Source organism: Pseudonaja textilis, chromosome 1, assembly GCF_049901715.1.
Source record: "Pseudonaja textilis isolate UNSWEBS1 chromosome 1, rPseTex1.2, whole genome shotgun sequence".
NCBI classification, from domain to species: Eukaryota; Metazoa; Chordata; class Lepidosauria; order Squamata; family Elapidae; genus Pseudonaja; species Pseudonaja textilis.
This window is the reverse complement of record NC_141990.1, coordinates 303,547,203-303,566,047: the sequence shown is the minus strand read 5'-3', so window position 1 is coordinate 303,566,047 and position 18,845 is coordinate 303,547,203. Positions and strand designations below refer to the sequence as shown.

General features: G+C 36.5%; 1 protein-coding gene across 2 annotated transcripts in view; it reads left to right on the top strand.

Annotated features, from left to right (window-relative positions):
* Window positions 1-18,845, top strand: part of BRF1 (BRF1 general transcription factor IIIB subunit) — a 224,071-nt gene that overhangs the window by 32,074 nt on the left and 173,152 nt on the right. For both annotated transcript variants that reach the window (XM_026698603.2, XM_026698602.2), the window contains exon 3: window positions 10,793-10,966. In XM_026698603.2, the coding sequence (XP_026554388.1) occupies window positions 10,793-10,966 (174 nt within the window). The remainder of the gene's footprint in view (window positions 1-10,792; window positions 10,967-18,845) is intronic.

The following is an 18,845-nucleotide window of genomic DNA, read 5'->3' as shown; positions in this document are numbered from 1 at the left end:
CAGCTTATGAAAATCAGTCCTGAAACTGGCTGGGATGGGTCTATAGTTGTCAAGGTGGCTATGAAATCCTTAACCAGACTGACAGATTGCAGGGTGAAATTGAAATTCTGCTGCAGTAATAATGGAGGGAACTTGAATACTAGTATGGTGACACTGCAAGCTCCAGAATAAGGACCTTGCTAAAGATAATTGCAGTGACCTCTTTCCTTCTGTGATGGAAACCTAGGAAGACACAAGTATTTAATATCTACAACATTGCTAAGCCAGATCTTGGAAACATATATCTGTAGCAGATCCTCTTGTTAATCTGTCCCCAAGTCATAAATGAACATGGTCTTATTGACAGGCAGACTCATTACTTAGCAGCAACAACTGAGGTAGTTGTGGGAAAGTAATTTGAAACTTAATATTTTCTCCTTCATAAACAAGTACAACTTATATTTATTCTCTACTCATTGCAGAATACCTTGTGCCACCAGGCTTGAAATTCTAGACCTAGAAAACCTGAAACTACGCTGCCTTTGGTCCGATCTAAGTATAGTATATAAAATCATATATTGCAATGTCCTACCTGTCAATGAATACTTCAGCTTCAACCATAACAACACAAGAGCAAACAATAGATACAAACTCAAGGTTAATCACACCAAACTTGATTGTAGGAAATACAACTTCAGCAACAGAGTGGTCAATGTCTGGAATACTCTACCTGACTCTGTGGTTTCTTCCCCAAACCCCAAAAACTTTAACCTTAGATTGTCTACTATTGACCTCACCCCTTTCGTAAGAGGTTTGTAGGGGGCGTGCATAAGCACACCAACGTGCATACCGTCCCTGTCCAGTTGTTTCTTTTATTTTTTATTTTTCTTATATGTATCCATGTATTCATAACTATGTTTTTACTTATACCTATTGTAAGCAATTGACAAAATAAATAAATAAACAAACATTCTTTTGATAGTTATTAGAATCTATCACATAATAAAACACAAGTTTCTCCTTTTCTAAGTGCCGATTCTTATTCTCCATTTGTCAAGGGTTGATATGTTTTTTTAAAAAATAATTTTTATTTTAATCTGGATTTTATGTTTAAATTGTCTATTTTTATATTTGTTATTTGATTGCTGTGCATCTCCCAAAGTCGCATTTTATGAGATGGACAGCTATATAAATTCAACTAAAATAATAAGAGTTATAATGATATTTAGTTGTGATTACTTTTAGATAGGATTGATTCCAGACAGTCTATCATTTCAAAATAATAATAACTAGTCTAATGGCACAGCAAAGCCTGATAAACCAGTCCCCTTATCAGCATGTAAAAATATTACTTGTTACAGTTCATTTCATGAAAGAGCTTGTGAGAATAAAAATGTTTCAAAGTGGTGGCTTAACGATAGTAAAATGGAGAATTAGGAAACTTCATTGTTGAGGGAGATTCAGAAAGCTATCTTTTCTCTTTTCTTTTTGAACTTTTCCCTATACTTACTTGGAGGTATTTGAGCTTTTAAAAACTTGTTTCCATAATTGTTGTACATTTCCTGTAAATATGAACTGACGCAAAGTTTTTGAGGTTGCAAGTTTAGATGGCAGGTGTGTCCTGAATGTGAGAACTAGAACTATTAACCCCCACTGACTTCGCCACATTTTTGTTTCTTCCTGCATTGGACAGATGTACTTTATGTCAAAGTTCTGGCTAGAAATAGGAATATAGGAAACTCCCCTGTACAGAAGAGTCACCTATTATTTTTTATTTCTGAGGTGGGGCCTACAGAGGTTCTGAAAGCTTTCTGCTACATAAAAATGATGCTATCCTATGTAGGTATTTACTTCACAATATGGGAGCTTCTACTTAAACAATAATAATCTAAATAAAGAAATGGATCAGGGAACTGGTGACTTTGAAGAAATGGATACCATGTTGCCTGATAGTTATTTTCCTTAACTTGGCATTATCCCGATAGTAGCCCTTGAGATAAGACAGATCGCTCAATGAACATTGACTGCTGCTCACAGATCACCACTGACCACTAATGAACATTGACTACAGATCACTTAATGAGAGGATGCCCATCACCCATTGTACTTACCTTTTGAATCTCTCTGGTTCTCCTGTTAGGGAAAGAGGGAAGGCCAGGTGTTCGTGGGCCACATGGAAGTAGCCTTGACATGGTCGCCATTTTATTACATTTGCTTGTGGCTGGGGACAAAATGGCAGCCTCCAGACAAACTGCTTTGTTTGGCTGCCTTAACAATATCTGTAGGGCTGCAGAAGCTACTGGATACTGTAGTGCTGTGTAAACCTCATTAAGGCACCAAAATGAAGTGGTTTGTCCCTAGGCCACACCGTGGCAACCGGAACTCAGCCACCATTTTGTGGGCGGGATGAAATGCTGGCTGTTTTTGGAACCATGCAATGCAGCTGCAGAAAGAAGCAATTCATTCCAGTGTTCTGGAAGGCCTTGGAGCTCTTCTAAAACTAGGTGAGGAGGAAGATGTTCGGCCTGGCTGGGTGGGAATCAGGCCTAAAGCCTGAGACAAGATGGGAATGGGAAAAGTACTGTGGGGGCTCAAGAGGCAGGAAGCAGTGCACAGGATGTCTCAGGATGTGTGGGGGAAGGCCTTGGGAGGGCCAAGAGGTAGGCTTGAGCTTGTGCTAGGCCTCGAAGGGCCCCCAAACCCTGAGGCATCCTATGCTCCACTTAAAGACCAGGGCATTTGCTTAATGATTCATTGGGTAAAACAGGACCAGGGGGAGTCATTAGGTGAGATACTTCACTAACGACAATCACAACATGCAACTGTAATGGCAATATCCATTACGGTCATATTTCAAGAACTATCTCTACAATGAAATACAAGTCCCATAATCCTTAGTGAGCCTGGCTGGTAGGATAATGGGAGTAGCGGTCCATGATACACCTGACATTGTTGCTTTACAAAACACAGGGCTTAACTGTGGCTATATTATGTCAAGCTTCATAGACTCCATATAAAAGATGTTTGTGCTGGTGCACATTTCCTTTTGTAAGGGAAGTATACAAAGGAAACAATATATGTTGTTGGCACTTGCCTAGAAGAGTTCATTTCTTGAAATTTTGGCCAGAATTGTCTTGTTCTACCAGGTATGTGCATATGTGAGAAAGTAAAAGGCACAGTGCTTATGACCTCCCCATTTGGTGAGTGGAGAGAGTTTTGTGTTGTTTATCTTTGGCTTTGGTCCATACAAGTGGAAAGATTTGCAGTTTTGTCTTGTTTATTGGCTGTTTGGAACAGATGGGATAGATAGGCCTGAAATCTATCTAATGTATTGAAAATCAAAAAAGGAAAATTGCTAGATGACAATATATTGCTACATAGTCTGCATTCTTTTAGATTTATTTATGGAAGAAAACCAGAGAAGGGTATACAGCCCTGTTCCTTTAAAGGGCTATCTCCATTTACATGAGAACAAAAAACTGAATTGATCAACTCAAAATTAATTTAAATTGAATCTCTGTCTGAAAGGGATGAGGACTTAATTGCTCATTTAACTCCCTACAACCCTAAGTGATCAGTGAGAGAGCTGGTGTGGTGTTCTATAGTTAGTTAAAATGTTGGACTGGTAAGAGATCCTAATGCAGCCTCGCCAAGGAACCTGAGTGGTGACTTTGGGCCAGTCATTATCCTTTAGTCCAGCTTATCTCACAGGATTGTTGTGGGGCAGAAGAGATCTTGTACTATTCTTAGATACATGCAATATCAATTAAAATATTAAACATAACAAAAAAATATAGGGAAGTATAGATCAATCCCTTTTTATGTATATATATATATATACATGGTTGTAAATTCTCTTCAGTTCTGTGGTTCTTTTAAATAAAGAAGCAGTTTCAAATTATGAAACACGTACATTTGATTTTAGAATGTTTAGGTTTAGTTGATTTTTGTTTATTTATTTGATTTATATTGCTGCCTATTTGCCCATGGTGACTCAAGGCAGCTTATACAATGTAAAATCATATTTAAAACAAAGAATAAAAACAATAAAAACTAACAAAAAGAATCAAATAAATTAGTAAAGTACAATAGAATAAAATTTGGGAAAACAAAAAAACAAAACAAAACACCAAAAACCAATCCCCCCCCGACGACAGCGGATCACACTAGCCATTTGATGGGTTCCATCTCTCTCTGGATTCCCCAGGCCCGCTGGCAAAACCAGGTCTTCAGTGCCTTTTGGAATGGTATTAATAAGGAGGCCATTCTCATCTCTGGGGGAATGATGTTCCAGAGAGACAGAGCCACCAGGAGGAAGGCCTTTTTTCTAGGTCCCATCAGGAGTATCTTCCTCAGGGGTGGGACTCGCAACATTCCCTGCCTCCTCGCTCTAATGGGTCGGGTAGATGTCACTGGCAAGAGATGTTTCCTCAGATAAACTGGACCCAAACCATGAAGGGCTTTAAAGGTGACAACCAGCACCTTGAATTGCACCTGGAAGCAAATTGGCAACCAATGCAGCTCCTTCAGGAGAGGTGACACATGTGCACACCAGGGTCTGCATAAAACCATGTGGACCGCTGCATTTTGCACCAACTGGAGCTTCCGGAAGCCAATTTTAGCCAGAGTTATCTTAGCAGTTTCGTGCCTGGCTCTATGGAGACTAGCCCAGATTTCAGACAGAGAGAAACTGAAGACAGGGAAGAAGACCATTAGGAATTTTGATTGTATTGTTTTTTTTAGATGTCTTAGAGCTTTGTAAATAGTAATCTGTAAGCAATAAAGCATACAACCAAAAACTTTCTTTCGGCTTGTAAATTCCTTATAAATAGTAGATTAGGTTAGCTCCCTCCTTATTAATGTTTTTATATAATGTTTTTATATAAAGGCAGAGATATCAGACAGCTATTCCATGCAGTTATCATTTTATCCTGCCATTTTAACTTCTGTTTTTGTTTGTATTCCTATATTATAGTTTTTAGAGAAGATTGTACCCATGGTTATATTTATTGAAGTTTATATTATATAAAAGTCACCAAGAGTGTAACTGTGGCAGGGTAGAAATGTGTGAAATAACAAAAATAAAAAAGGAGGATTAATTTATTTAGAAAGGGCTGTAAAGCACTGTAAAACAGTATATAAGTCTAAGTGTTATTGCCATTTAGCACCATCATGAGGAGAGGAGAAGTTTCCACATCAGCTTCAAATTGTAATTTGTGGTTAATAAATTGTAAGGGTGGTGAATCAAAAGAAGGCAGCTTCATAATTTGCTTATTATATAACAATTACAGGTCAGGATTGATAAAATGATTAAAATGCAAATCTACTGTATTAGTGTGCAGTATATGACCTCAAATTCCTTTCATAAGTAGCCCTAGAAGTGTGGCTTCCAAATTAAGCATGTTTGGTTTGGCGTGTATCTGAACACAGGATGCACCATATTTTTCAGTTACTCAAATTATAGTTGGCAGTAGGTTATAAAATCTAATAAAGTATCTAGTAATGCCAGAAGTGGTAATGATTATGTTTCGGTGACAGGTATAAACATTTCCTGACAGCAGAAAGGTAGTGTGGAAGATGATAGTTTTCAGTACCATCTCCAACTCCATCATAAGACAAATTCCACACAGTCACAGCATCCTGTGGACACGACCACTATTTGCAATCTCCTACCAGCTTCCCCCTTGACTTTACTTGTCGGAAACTGGCAGTGAACATTGCAAATGGCAATCACCTGACTACAGAAAGCTACCACATTGTATTTGTGAGCGGGTTGCCAAGCTTCTGAATTGTGACCACATGATCACTGTGACGGCTGCAACTGAAAAGCAGTTGTAAATACCTTTCATTCAATTTCAGTATAACAGCATCACTTAACTCACCACAGGCTGAAATATACAGCTGAGTATCATCAGCATATTGGTGATACTTTAGTCCATGGTGACAGATGATCTCACCCGGTGGCTTCATATAAATGTTGAACAGGAGCTGAAGGAGGAAGAAATAAACAGGGAAAGTATGAATGGCAGAATTCCTGAGTTTCTTGCTACTTATGCCAACAAACCTCAGTTAAAAAATATCTATTCTAATATAGCAGGACTCTTAGGTTAAATGCTAAATGTTTTCAAAATCTCAGTCTTTTGGAACATGTCATACCCTAATATGAACAAACCATTATACTTTGATAGTGGAAAATATTTATTGATAATTGTATTTCAGTAGATACCATGATATATATATGTATATATATATATATATGTATGTATGTATTTTCGTAGATTTTCACGGGTACAGGTATGTAGGTCTAGGTGTGTTCGGGTCTTTTCCCATGTAAGATTAAGAGTATCTTGGCGACGTTTCAGCGAGGTCCCACTTGCCATCCTCAGGCTGGTGCTTTCAGCTTGGTGCCAGTGCAAGCAGTGTGTGATCGGAACTGCTATCTCTCTATAAATACTGGTGTGTGGGGGGGCTGGTGTTCTGGGCTGGTTGGCTGCGCTGCTGCCTCTTGATTGGTTGATGGAATTGATGTTGGTATAATGGGCTGTGTGATGGCCTTGTGAGTTTTGTTGTGGAGATATCCTGGATCTTGTGCTATAATCTCCTGGGTCGGTTTTTTTGTAGTGATCTTTTTTCCATTTGCCTCCCGTGTTTTAACAGCTTGGGTAATGGGTTGTGTGATGGCCTTGCAAGTTCTTTTGTTGTGGTATCCTGGGTCCTACATTGTAATCTCCTGGGTCGTTTGTGTTTTGATCTCTTTTCCATTAGCCTCCTGTGTAGTAATGGCTTGGGTAATGGGCTGTGTGATGACCTTGTGAGTTTTATTGTTGTGGTATCCTTGGTCTTGTGCTGTGATTTCCTGGGTCGTTTGCTGTGTTGCAAATTCTTGAGTTCTTGTGGTGTAATTTCCTGAGTTTTCTGATGTGATATTCTGAGTGGGTGGTTGTGATGTAGCATTCTGGGTTTTGGTCTGGCTTCGAGTTTGGCGTCTGGGTCTATGTTATTGGCGGGTGTCAGCTTGTTTGTTTTGGGGTCGGGGGTGCGACAGCTGGTATCACACTCCTCCCCTACATCAAAGGCACCACAGACAAAATCAGCAAAATTCTCCACAAACACAATATCAGGACAGACTTCGGCACTGACCAAAAAATAGCCAACATCCTAAGAAACCCTAAAGACAAGATCCAGCAAGAAAACCAAGGAGTTTATGAAATACCATGCAACAATTGCCCAGCCACATACATTGGACAAACCAACAGGAAAACCCTGACCCCAAAACCAAGCAAGCTGATACGCCAAGAACACAGACCCAGATCCCAAACTTGAAGCCAGACCAAAACCCAGAATGCTACATCATACCCACCCGCTCAGGATATCACATCAGAAAACTCAGGAAATTACACCACAAGAACTCAAGAAGTTGCACCACAGCAAACGACCCAGGAAATCACAGCACAAGACCAAGGATACCACAGCAATAAAACTCACAAGTTCATCACACAGCCCATTACCCAAGCCGTTACAACACAGAAGGCTAATGGAAAAGAGATCAAAACACAAACGACCCAGGAGATTACAATGCAGGACCCAGGATACCACAACAAAAGAACTTGCAAGGCCATCACACAACCCATTACCCAAGCTGCTAAAACACGGGAGGCTAATGGAAAAAAGATCATTACAAAACAAACGACCCAGGAGATTACAGCACGAGATCCAGGATATCTCCACAACAAAACTCGCAAGGCCATCACACAGCTCATTATACAAACATCAACTCCATCAACCAATCAAGAGGCAGCAGTGCAGCCAACCAGCGCAGCACACCAGCCCCCCATACCAGTATTTATAGAGAGACAGCAGCTCCAATCACACACTGCTTGCACTGGCATGAAGCCGAAAGCACCAGCCTGAGGATGGTGAGTGGGACCTCGCTGAAACGTCGCCAAGATACTCTTAATCTTACATGGGAAAAGACCCGAACACACCTAGACCTGTATGTATGTATGTATGTATGTATGTATGTATGTATAGTATTCAGCTTTGTTCGGGTATTTTCCCATGTCAGTATAGTTGTGCTTTTAAAGTTGTAGCAATGTTTCAGCAGAATCTCATCTGCCATCATCAGGCTTCTGTGTTGTGTTCGTCTTGGAGAGAAAATATTTCTGCACAGGAATTAGTAAGCAGTCAGTATGTGGACTGTTACATAGCAATCATAGCATGTGTACTTTCTTTGTAAGTTCATGTATTAGTTTTGTGTGGGAAGCTCCAGCTCAGTGCAGCCTCCTAACACAGCTGTATGCAAGAATATATATATATATCTGTGCGATCACATTACAGTTTCTGTGCTAGTTTCATATTGTTTCATACTTGGAATAGGTTTTCATCTAGCAATTTGGAAATGTTAACAGTCCTAAGAGAAACAGCTGCTCTGTGGCCAGTAGGAACAATTTCTTAAGATAAGAAACAGATTATTCTTTTGATTTTAAGATATATGAATGAGAAAAATTGTGATTATACTGCTGTATGTTATATTATAAAGAAATTAACCATGTTATTGTTTATTAACTCAGACAATTTATTTAAATTACAGATTGACACAGTTCAGAAAAGTTGATTAGTTGTTTATTTTAGAGCCTACTGCAACTTTGGTACATGTGTGAGCAATGCCTAACTTAATTCAAAAAAATGCCAGAATTATCATTTGGAAATAGGGAATTGCCATTTCTTATTGGTGTTGGTCTTATTTGGAAAATGGCACCAATGGAGCCTGGTTTTCCTAAGATCTCTTAGAAAAGGATTAGTATATAGACAAATATACAGAGAATCTCCAGGTAATTCAGTTAAAGCTTGGTTGAATTAAATGAAATTAATTAGTTACCAAAGAAAGCAAATGAATTATTTCTCAGTAGTTGGCAGTAGTTTAGAATATGCATTGGAATGACTAAGCTGTTTTGTTGATTATGTATTAAAATTATATCTATAGGCTCACAGGCAGCAATTGATTAAAAATAAGGTTTTGGCAAGCAAGGTATTAAATGCAGTATGCATGAACCCAATACCAATCAAATGATGCTTAAAATAAAGAACCAAAGAATTTTTCCCCATGATATTAATTAATTTTAGCAGAAGCAAATTATAATTCTCAGGACATAAGCCATTTTTTTCAGCATAAAGCTACATGAATAGTGTTCTTGACAGCAGACACCAATATTTCAGCAAGCTGTTTGATTAGAATACACAATAAAACATTGCTGATCTTCCACCTTATGCATTTTTACCCAGAGTTTGCCAGAAGGTTAGGTGGGATCAACTGATAACATCCTTGGATAACTTGTAATATATTAGCAGAATTTCAAACTCAATATAGTTTAGCAACAAGTGAAAGCCCTTCCCACTCCCCACTAATCCATAGGTGTCAGTCCTTAGAGGTAGGCAAGATCAAGATATTATAGGAATATCCTATATTATTATAAGACAGAATAATAGAATCTTGAGAATCTGTCAGTTTCTCTCTGCCTCTCTATGAAGCAAAATCAAAGCAGGGTTATTTTGAGTTTCTTTTTCATGCTGCCCACTTTTCTAGGCCTGGGTTATCTTATTTGTCTCCTCCCTTAATAAGAGGTCAGATCTATACTGCTTCATAATATGTTACTAAGGATGTTTTCTTAAAACAAAAAAACTCAAAGTTCAGACCGATAGATCACTAGATTTTTTTCTGCTGTTGATTTTCTATGTTGTTATGTTGTAGAAAACTAGGAGTGGAGTTTTGTATGGAATGACACTTAAACCTTGTTCTAATATTGACCAGAAATATCTAGGCTCCATATCATAGGCATCCTGATCTTAAATTTCATCGCAATTTTCAGGAAATATTCAGTTATTTGGATGACTTTTGAGAATCTAACCCCTTCTTTTATTGTAGCTCCATTTTTACAGAGCTATAACATTTACTAGTAATGTGCTGTGCTTTCAACCAGCCATGCTGTATCATCTTCTGAATCACCCAAGAAGTGTTTTTCAAACTTGGCAGCTTGAAGATGCGTGGAGTTCAAACCTCACAATTCCACAAACTATTCTGGAAGTTTGATGTTTGAATACATTTTGCCAAGGTGGAGAAATATGAGCTTTGCTTTGGAAGAAACTCTGTTCATCTTTTTCTAGAAGCCACAAATCTTCTATATAATCTGGCAGATAAACTCTCCCCAAAGTATGAAAGTAGGGAAAGAGCACTACCACTACAAGGAAAACTTGTAGAGAGCACACTTTTTATAAGGACAGATTCCTCCAGCTGTGGTTTTGTCCTATTTGTGGTTGGGGTTTTACAATACCAATATGTGCTTTCCCGATGCATTATACCAAAATACTTATTTTGCATCCATGTTTTATTAGAGATTGTGAAGTATATTGCAGCCTGTTCAGTTATTTTCAAATGAAATGTTGTTGCTGCTAAACCTTTAGCTTGTTTTTAATCTCATAGTGATTAGGATGCTGGTGTAGAAATCAGGAGACTATGAATTCTAGTCTTACCTTAGGCATGATTGGTGATTTATCTCTCAGTATCTCACAGGTTGTTGTGGAGGAAATAGGAAGAGGAAAGAATATTATGTATGTTCACCACTTTGAGTTAGTTATAAAGTAATAAGGGTGAGATAAAAATCAAATAATAAATTAGTAATTTTTTAGATTACACTTCTAATCTTTGGAGTATATTGTTTCACAGTTAAGAATAAGCTAAGCATATAGTTATTAGTTTTTCTTAAATCATAAAAATGCTTTGTAAATGGTTTGTAATTTTTGTTGTTATTTCTTAAAGGAAAACGCCAGATCCATCATTTAGGGAACCAGCTGCAACTAAATCAGCATTGTCTTGATACAGCCTTCAACTTTTTCAAAATGGCAGTGAGCAAGCACTTAACCCGCGGGAGGAAGATGACCCATGTCATAGCAGCATGCCTCTACTTGGTGTGTAGGACAGAAGGCACTCCACGTATCCTTTCACTGTTTGACAATCAGTCAATTTTAAAATGTCTTTCATATTTCTAGAACTTGATGAATAGAAGATTATTTTCATATCTGTTAAAGCAATAAACCATTCTAAATTGGATAAATGTATACAGTTGATGGAGATTATTAATTGGTGGGAATTATTAAATTTAATGGCAGTTAGGAAAAGGTAATGGCAGTTAGGAAAATCGTGATTATTTTTCAGGAGAATCTACATCTCTGACAATATTATAATTCTAAATCCTGAGAGAGACACAAGTTCTGGAGGGACTTGTTGACTAGGTAACATATGACCAGTTCCTGTCCTGTATAAATATAGTTAAGGATGATTAAATAAAAGATGTAATAATGACAAATGCATTCTAATTATAAAAACAGTGTGATTGATCTGGAGTCTAGTCAAGAGTTTGTCCTTTGCGTTAAAACTCTGCTTCTGCTGAGCAAAGGGTTTATTTTGAATGTTTGTACTTTATTCTGTTTTAATTTCATAAGCCTGCCTTTCCTGTAGCATTTTCTTGTTCTGTTAGATTTCTCAGTATGTTTCCATTTTTCCACATTGTTCTTGTTAATAGTGAAATTAGATTCTTGTGTCCAGACAGATAAGACATCAGGGTTATTTGAGACAAATATATATAATAAGCAAAAAATAATCCTGCAGGAATCTCATTGAGTTGAAGGTGAAAAAAAAATCAAATAGGAAAAGGAAATGGTAGATACAAAATTAATATAAAGAACTATAGGAAATATTATAGAGGACAAAATAATAATAAAGATTTGTTGTACCTAACACATCAGAAGTTGGGGAAAATAAAAAATATATACTAAGGAGGATAGAACAGAGAAACTAATGGTGGTTGTGTGGAGAAAGTGAATTTATTACATTATCCTTGATTTATCACATAATCCATGGAAAAATGTTACTGATCATCTACTTGTAGAAAAAAAATTAGGTGGTTTGGCTATTGTCAATCATTTCTGGTTTTTAAATTCTACTTGATCCAACAAACCATTCAGAATATGGGGCCTTTTACCTTTTAAGATAGGTTGTAGCTTAAAACTATTTTCCTCCCATTGATTGCACCATTTCTGGAGTTAGATACTTTTTCTCTCTACTTGAATTCTAAGGCATCCCAAAATACTTGAACTTGCACACAAGTTCATGCATCCCAGGGTTGTTAGATATGGCTCTTAAGGCCAGAGTCCCTCAGACTGTTGGTCACCACACTGTAAAAAAGATGTTGAGACTCTAGAAAAAGTAGAGAAGAGCAGCTTCTCTGGAGAAAAACACTATTCAGTTCCTTAAGATAGTATTTTTCCTTAAGTGAATGCATTTCACATTAGAAACAATTCAGTTTTTACATTTATTTTAAAATGTGGAATGCATTGATTTAAGATTTGTTTTGCTGCTTTGCTTTAAATGTTTGAAATATAGAAACAGTTTTGAATATTCATTGCCAGTAGTGTTGTAAAGAGTATTAAATGTGCACTTCACAGGGTACATATAGCCACCTATATTATGTTACAAGTTTGTTCTGTAAGACTCCACATGGTTCTATTTATCCGCCATGTTGCCAGGTGTCTGAATTTATGTAGTGCCCGACATAAATGTTAGCTGCTTGTGAGGAAGATCTCTTCTTCATGTGGCAGGTCAGCTTTTGATCTACCCAAGATAATTTTTGCAGGTGTGAGAGATTTTTCTTGCTTTTTTATTCTGTATTTTTGTTTATGGTTTGACTGGTTTTTCCACTTTTAAAATTTGGATAATAAATTGAAATGCCATATAAGTAGCAATTACAGTTAGCTAGTATATTTTAGTTAGGGTTTCTAAGAGGGGCAAACAACAAATTTTCCTCAGTTAGAAGAGATCTGCCTTATTTTAACAAGAGATAGCATTGCAGAAGTTGTCAGGGGGACTTTTCAAAAGAGAGCCATTAATAATTTTAAAAATATTTTTATATGTCTGGTGGTGCAACTGTTATATATGCTCTCTTTATTGGCATAAATTGTTTCAGTTTCCCCCTTGCATTTATCTTGACATCTGGTCCTCAGAAAGAGGTAGCACATGAGAGAGACCATCTGGCTTAATGATTTATGTGATTCTGTTACATAAACTCAAACAGTTAGTGGAATGGATGATAATTTTGTGAACATGGGCAAGCTGGATATATTAGAATGACTCGTACAGAGTTCCACTTAATATTCCTGCTTCCTTGCTTTTTCCCAATATGTTGACTGCTTTTGTTATTGTGGATATGTCATTTAATTAGAATCAGATCTTTCAGGGAATTAGGGAAGCAATCCCTCTTTCTGGACAGCTAGATACATGGAAGCATACCTATAGAGAGGGGAATGGTAGTTTAATGGTTTTCATGTTGAAAGCCTCCAGGTTCAGCCTCTAGCATCTCAAATTAAGCAGATCAGAGATCAAGTAGTGGACAAGATATTTGAAAAAGTTTTGGATAGCTGTTGCTAAGCAGAGTGGACTGTGATCCTGACATAAGAGAATATTTGCAATATACAGATGATCTCTGGGGTCCTTGGAGTTCTCTGAGCTTGGCAGTTTCAAACTAGGTAATAATCAGTGCTAGAAGAGAATGGAGTTTGTTTTCTTTTTACATATTAGTGTCCTGTCAGTATTGGTGGGAATGGTCTTGGTGCTTCCTTGATTAGGTTGTGGTTTACTGTTGTCTTGCTTGTTTGAGTTAGTATTTCTTTGATTGGGGTATGTTTTACTTCTCAATTATTGGCCTAGTATTTATCTTGATGCAATCTCTATGTGCCTGTTGATAGCTGATTTGTCTGTATACCAGTTTCCAGGAACTTTGTAGTGGTTTTGGACTTGGCTTGATCTAGGATGCTCACAGTTTCCCAGTTGAAACAATGGTTAAGTCTGTTCATAGAGATAAACAACATCTACACACCATTCAAAAGAGGCAATCAAAGAGTCAAAAAGGGAATAAAAAGACCAAAACATCTCTTCACCAGCAATCAACACTAAACACATTTCTGGTCTGTTGAAAGGTTCCTATGATTCTTCTATCATCATGCTTGATAATGCATCTTACTATGAGAAATGAGAAGTCATATGCTTATTCCAGATATATCTATACGTCATGCACCTAAAATATAACTTCTAGGAATTTGTATATTTATTACATGCCTTCAGAATATTTTTAACCATATTTTTTTAATCTGAATGTTGCTTTCTTCCTTTCTTTGTCATCATTCATGAATATTAAGAATAAGAGAAAGGTCTCAGATGTGAAAGGTGATTGAACTAAGGGCTTGAAAGACTATTATTAAGGTGCTTGTACTACCAAAGGGACAATACTCCACTGAATTAGAATAGCCTGTGTCTTTAATATATTGGGAACGAAATATTTTTAATTCTTTGCTAGACTTTCAGAAAGCAGGTTCAGCACCATCACTTTTCTTGTCTCAAGGTAAGGCTTTGGGAGGAGTCTTCCACTGAGCAGTTGATCTGTTGGTTTTGGATCCTGACTATCTCTACAACGGACTTCGATGATACTCAACCTGGCCTGGGACTTGATCCTATTGGATTTCCCATCTATATGTTATTTGGCTGTTCTGAATGTGGATGACTTCTGGCCTAAAATTCTGTAAATTCCTAAAATTCTTTTGCTGACTTCAAAGGCTTCACTAGAAGCAGACTCAATCATAGTAATGTGGTCTAGAACATGCTGGCTGAGGAATTACAGGAGCTGAAATCCATAAAAGTTAAAGTTGTCAAGGTTGAGAAACACTTGTCTAGAAGAAGGCTGCCTGTGTATTTTCCTGGAGTTAAGCTGAGTTTTTCTTTAAAGGATGTTGAGTATTGTTTTTATGTTTACATTTGTTCTCAGCCTTGCATATAAGTTGAGATGTTTCTTCCTGTACAGCAAAATAGAAGCTTCGGTTTTCATCTACACAGATCTGTTTATCAACAAAAGAACACATCTGTGAATCCTATCTCTGACAGAGTCTGCTGTGTAATAATGCTGAGGGACTCTTTGAAACAGATTTCAACAGAATGCATGAGATTGTAGGGAAAAGGGGGAGGTAAAAGCTGTTATGTAAGAAGAAATGTGCTTATGCAACCATAGGCATCACTTTGTATGGTATTTTGAATGGTGTTTCTTTTGGTATACCTTTAATTTCTTTTCATCATTCACAAACGGGAGGTTTATTGCATTCCCCAGGCACTCTGATATTTACTTAGAACATTCTTCATATTGGAACAAAAGAAAACTGCCTTATATGCTTCATCTCACTCAGAGCTGTCTATTGTGACAAGTGTCCATGATCTTAGAAAAAATCTTTTCTAATTCTGGGACTTTTATTTTCTTTGGAAATGGATTTTTGGGCTATCACCTGGTGTTAAAAGGATATAGGAAATTGCTTTCTATTACTGAGAATCCCTTCCATGCCATACTGTTTTTTTAAATTTGGATTTTAACTAGAGAATGTCAATCTGATTTTTTTCTGACCCTGTAATTTTACTTCTGCATCATGTTGGGCGAATTACATGTGGGAACTTGTGCTATGATCTTGGCAGGAAAGTACTTGCTACTGCTTTTTGTGGCATAAACAAGTAAAGGAGGCAGCCAGGACCATTTGTTTTTAAAACTTCCAGTGGAGGTTCAGACAGGATGAACTAATACTGTAGTTATTCTGCTAGGAAGTATAAAGTCTGTTGACAGAAGATTTTTGAAATGTGTGTCAATGAGATTTTAAAAGTGCTTGTCCTTTTGCCTTTCTTCTTGGGATTAAGGATAGCAAATAAATCTCTTTCTCGTTTATCCCCATGCAGCATTTTTTAAAGATAAAAATACCTTGGAAGTTAGGGCTAAATCTGTTAGTAAAATCATGGTCCGTGGTCAGGATCCTCTACTATTTTAAGAAAGATTAATAGTTGTATATAAAAGTTTATGGGTGTTCAGGTTGGATAGAGGCCTGGACTTAACTTTTTATTTATAAGTTGTTTGCTTTCTGGACTCCTGCTCTACAAACAAGAAACTGTAGGAAACAACAATACATGATAGTCCTATAAATGATCTAGCAGAGGTGACAGTTTAAAGCAACCAAGTGACATAGGGAGTAGCAGGTTAAGCCAGAGCCTTCACTCATTTCCCTGATCTGGGCCACCCAACCTCTAGCAACTGTTACTAACTGGGAAAAAGTTACATGATAGAAAAAGTAAAGATGAAGTACTGATCCAAAATCTGGAATAGTAATATACAATGGAAAGTCAAGTTGATCTCCCAGTGACTAAATGGACAGAGTCATGAAGTTTACGTGGCACACTCATTACCTCCTTCTAGGATGGTTTTTATAGTCTGCAAGTCCAAAGGCAGCTTTTTGCTTGTTAGTCTCCCATTTCTCACTGCTTAACTTTCAAAACTGGACAAAAGTCAGAAAGAAGCTGCTACTTAACTGTCCTTACAAGTAATATATTATAATTTATTTGTGGCTTAAATAGGATTTGAATATAAATGTAAGTTTTTCTACTAAGATCCAACATTCCTTCTTGTTTTGGATGTTTAGCATGGTTTCTAAATTTGGTCTTTTCAAATTTCTTATAGATACAGAAGTCTATAGATTATAGGCTTCACATGTATTAATAATTGATTAAAATCAAGAAGCTGTTTGGATAATTGCCACAGTTTCTAAGCAGCATTCAGTATCTAGAAGAGCTATCTAGTTTTTTTTTTACTAGTTTCACCAGTTATTTAACAATATGTGACTAAAACCATAATTGGGTGTCATGTTATTTTCCATGTGTAATGTTTGTTTTGGAAGGGAAATTGCATTGAATATGTGGGTGGCAATGGAGGGAACGATTAGGAAAATTGTTTTGAATAATGGAAGATTTGCACAGTGGAAGATATTTGGCTTTATTTTTCCCCCTCTAACAACCTTTACATAAGAGCTGTAATAGTGAGGCTAATATTTCCTACTTTCCTATGTTCATATCTGTTCTCACAAACAGTAACCCCGTCATTGCATCTGCAACAGAATATTAATACCAAACTGTATAAATATTTTCAATATCCAGTTTATTAGTGTGTTAATTTGCTTATTGTATGTTCATGTCATAATTTTGTTGCTTCATGGATGGGTCATCAGGAGAAGAAAGGAAGCTAACTGCACCTCAGAAGTTCTATTTTGAATTCCAGCTTGCTTGAAAAACTAAACCTTTTCTATTTTTTTTTAGGAAGAGGTATGAATTGAGGAAAAGCATTAATACTTGAAAAGATTTACTGTTGTTTTTGTGCTGATTTCATCAGTTTCATTCTTTCCTGTGAATAAGGCATAGCTCTTTAAAATTAAATCAGACTGTGAGTTGGCTTGCAGACAAATCAGACAATGAAAGGGAGAATAGGAGCTGCTGAATCTAAAACTTTTGAATTATTATCAGCATTGAAACATGTTTTGGATTATTTCAAAACTATATCATTTCTTTATAGACAGAGTCTTGTTAAGAGATATGACTACACAATAAAGTTTCAAGAACTTTAGAAAATGGGAATGCCTCATATTAATAAATCATAATGAAATAAATAATGTTAATTGTTTCTTATACTCGATGAGAATAATTCAGCAACTTTTAATGTTATTTGGAGACTTAGAGATTATTTAAAAAGAATTTCATTATGTTAGAAGTATAAAATAATGGAAGGGACGTAGTAAACTTGATTTCCCCAATTGTTGCCTTGTTTTGGCTGACTATCATAATTTATCAGTATGGTTTTGGAAACAATAATATGGTTTAATGGCATGAATGTTTTTCTCAATTACATGCCAAAATGTGTAATTTATTATTATTATATTATATGGATTTATTTACAATGGGCTATAGCAAAAACACTCTTTTATGTAGGAAGGACAGTGCCACCCTGGTTTTATGATCTTGGATTGGTAATATATATTCATTCTCTGCTCATGAGAATTATTTTTCTGTTGACTTAGTGGAAATACTGATTAATGAGGTCAAGGTTTAATTTTGCCTTTAAAAGCTGACTTTTAAATAAGTGTTCCAATATATTATTATTCCATTATTTTTCCTTGATTTTGTATGTTAAAATAGATAAAGAAAACCCTTAAAAAACAGGCTAAATATACAAATGTTATAAGTAACACACACACACACACACACAGTGTGTGTGTGTGTGTGTGTGTGTTAAGTTTTCGCGGGTACTTACATGTATGGTATTCAGCTTTGTTCGGGTATTTTCCCACGTCATTATAGTTGTGCTTTTAAAGTTGTAGCAACGTTTCAGCAGAATACACACACACACACACACACACACACACACACACACACACACTATATACAAATTATAAAAATGTGCATTTGAAATTTATCTCTCTAAGCCATAAGAAAATGTTATTGATTTTTGCACTGATGATGTTATTTAGTTAGGTAATGAAATGTCTAAAGGCAAACAATCAAACTTAGAGAACACCAAGGTCTTTATAGTTCAACTCTGAGCTACCTGTATTCTATTGGTCCAGATTTATTTAAAACATTTGCATAGTTACCCATTTTAAAGCTAAGTTGGGGTGGCTTACAATGAAAAGTAAAACAATATATACACAATAAAAGAAAGTAACAATAAAACAAAAAAACCAAAAACTAGAACAACCTGGCACTGCAGCTTTGATACAACCCAGACATTCCCTTCCTACTCTGACTTCACCTAATCCCAACAGTAAGGAGTATGATCATGTTAATGCTAAATCAGATTTGTGGCTATAGCTGCTGTTCTACAAAATTCACAAATATTGTCTTTAAAAACATAGGGCAAATATCCTGGTTGGCAGGTTTAGGAAGAAGTAAATTTTAGCCTTACTAGTTCATT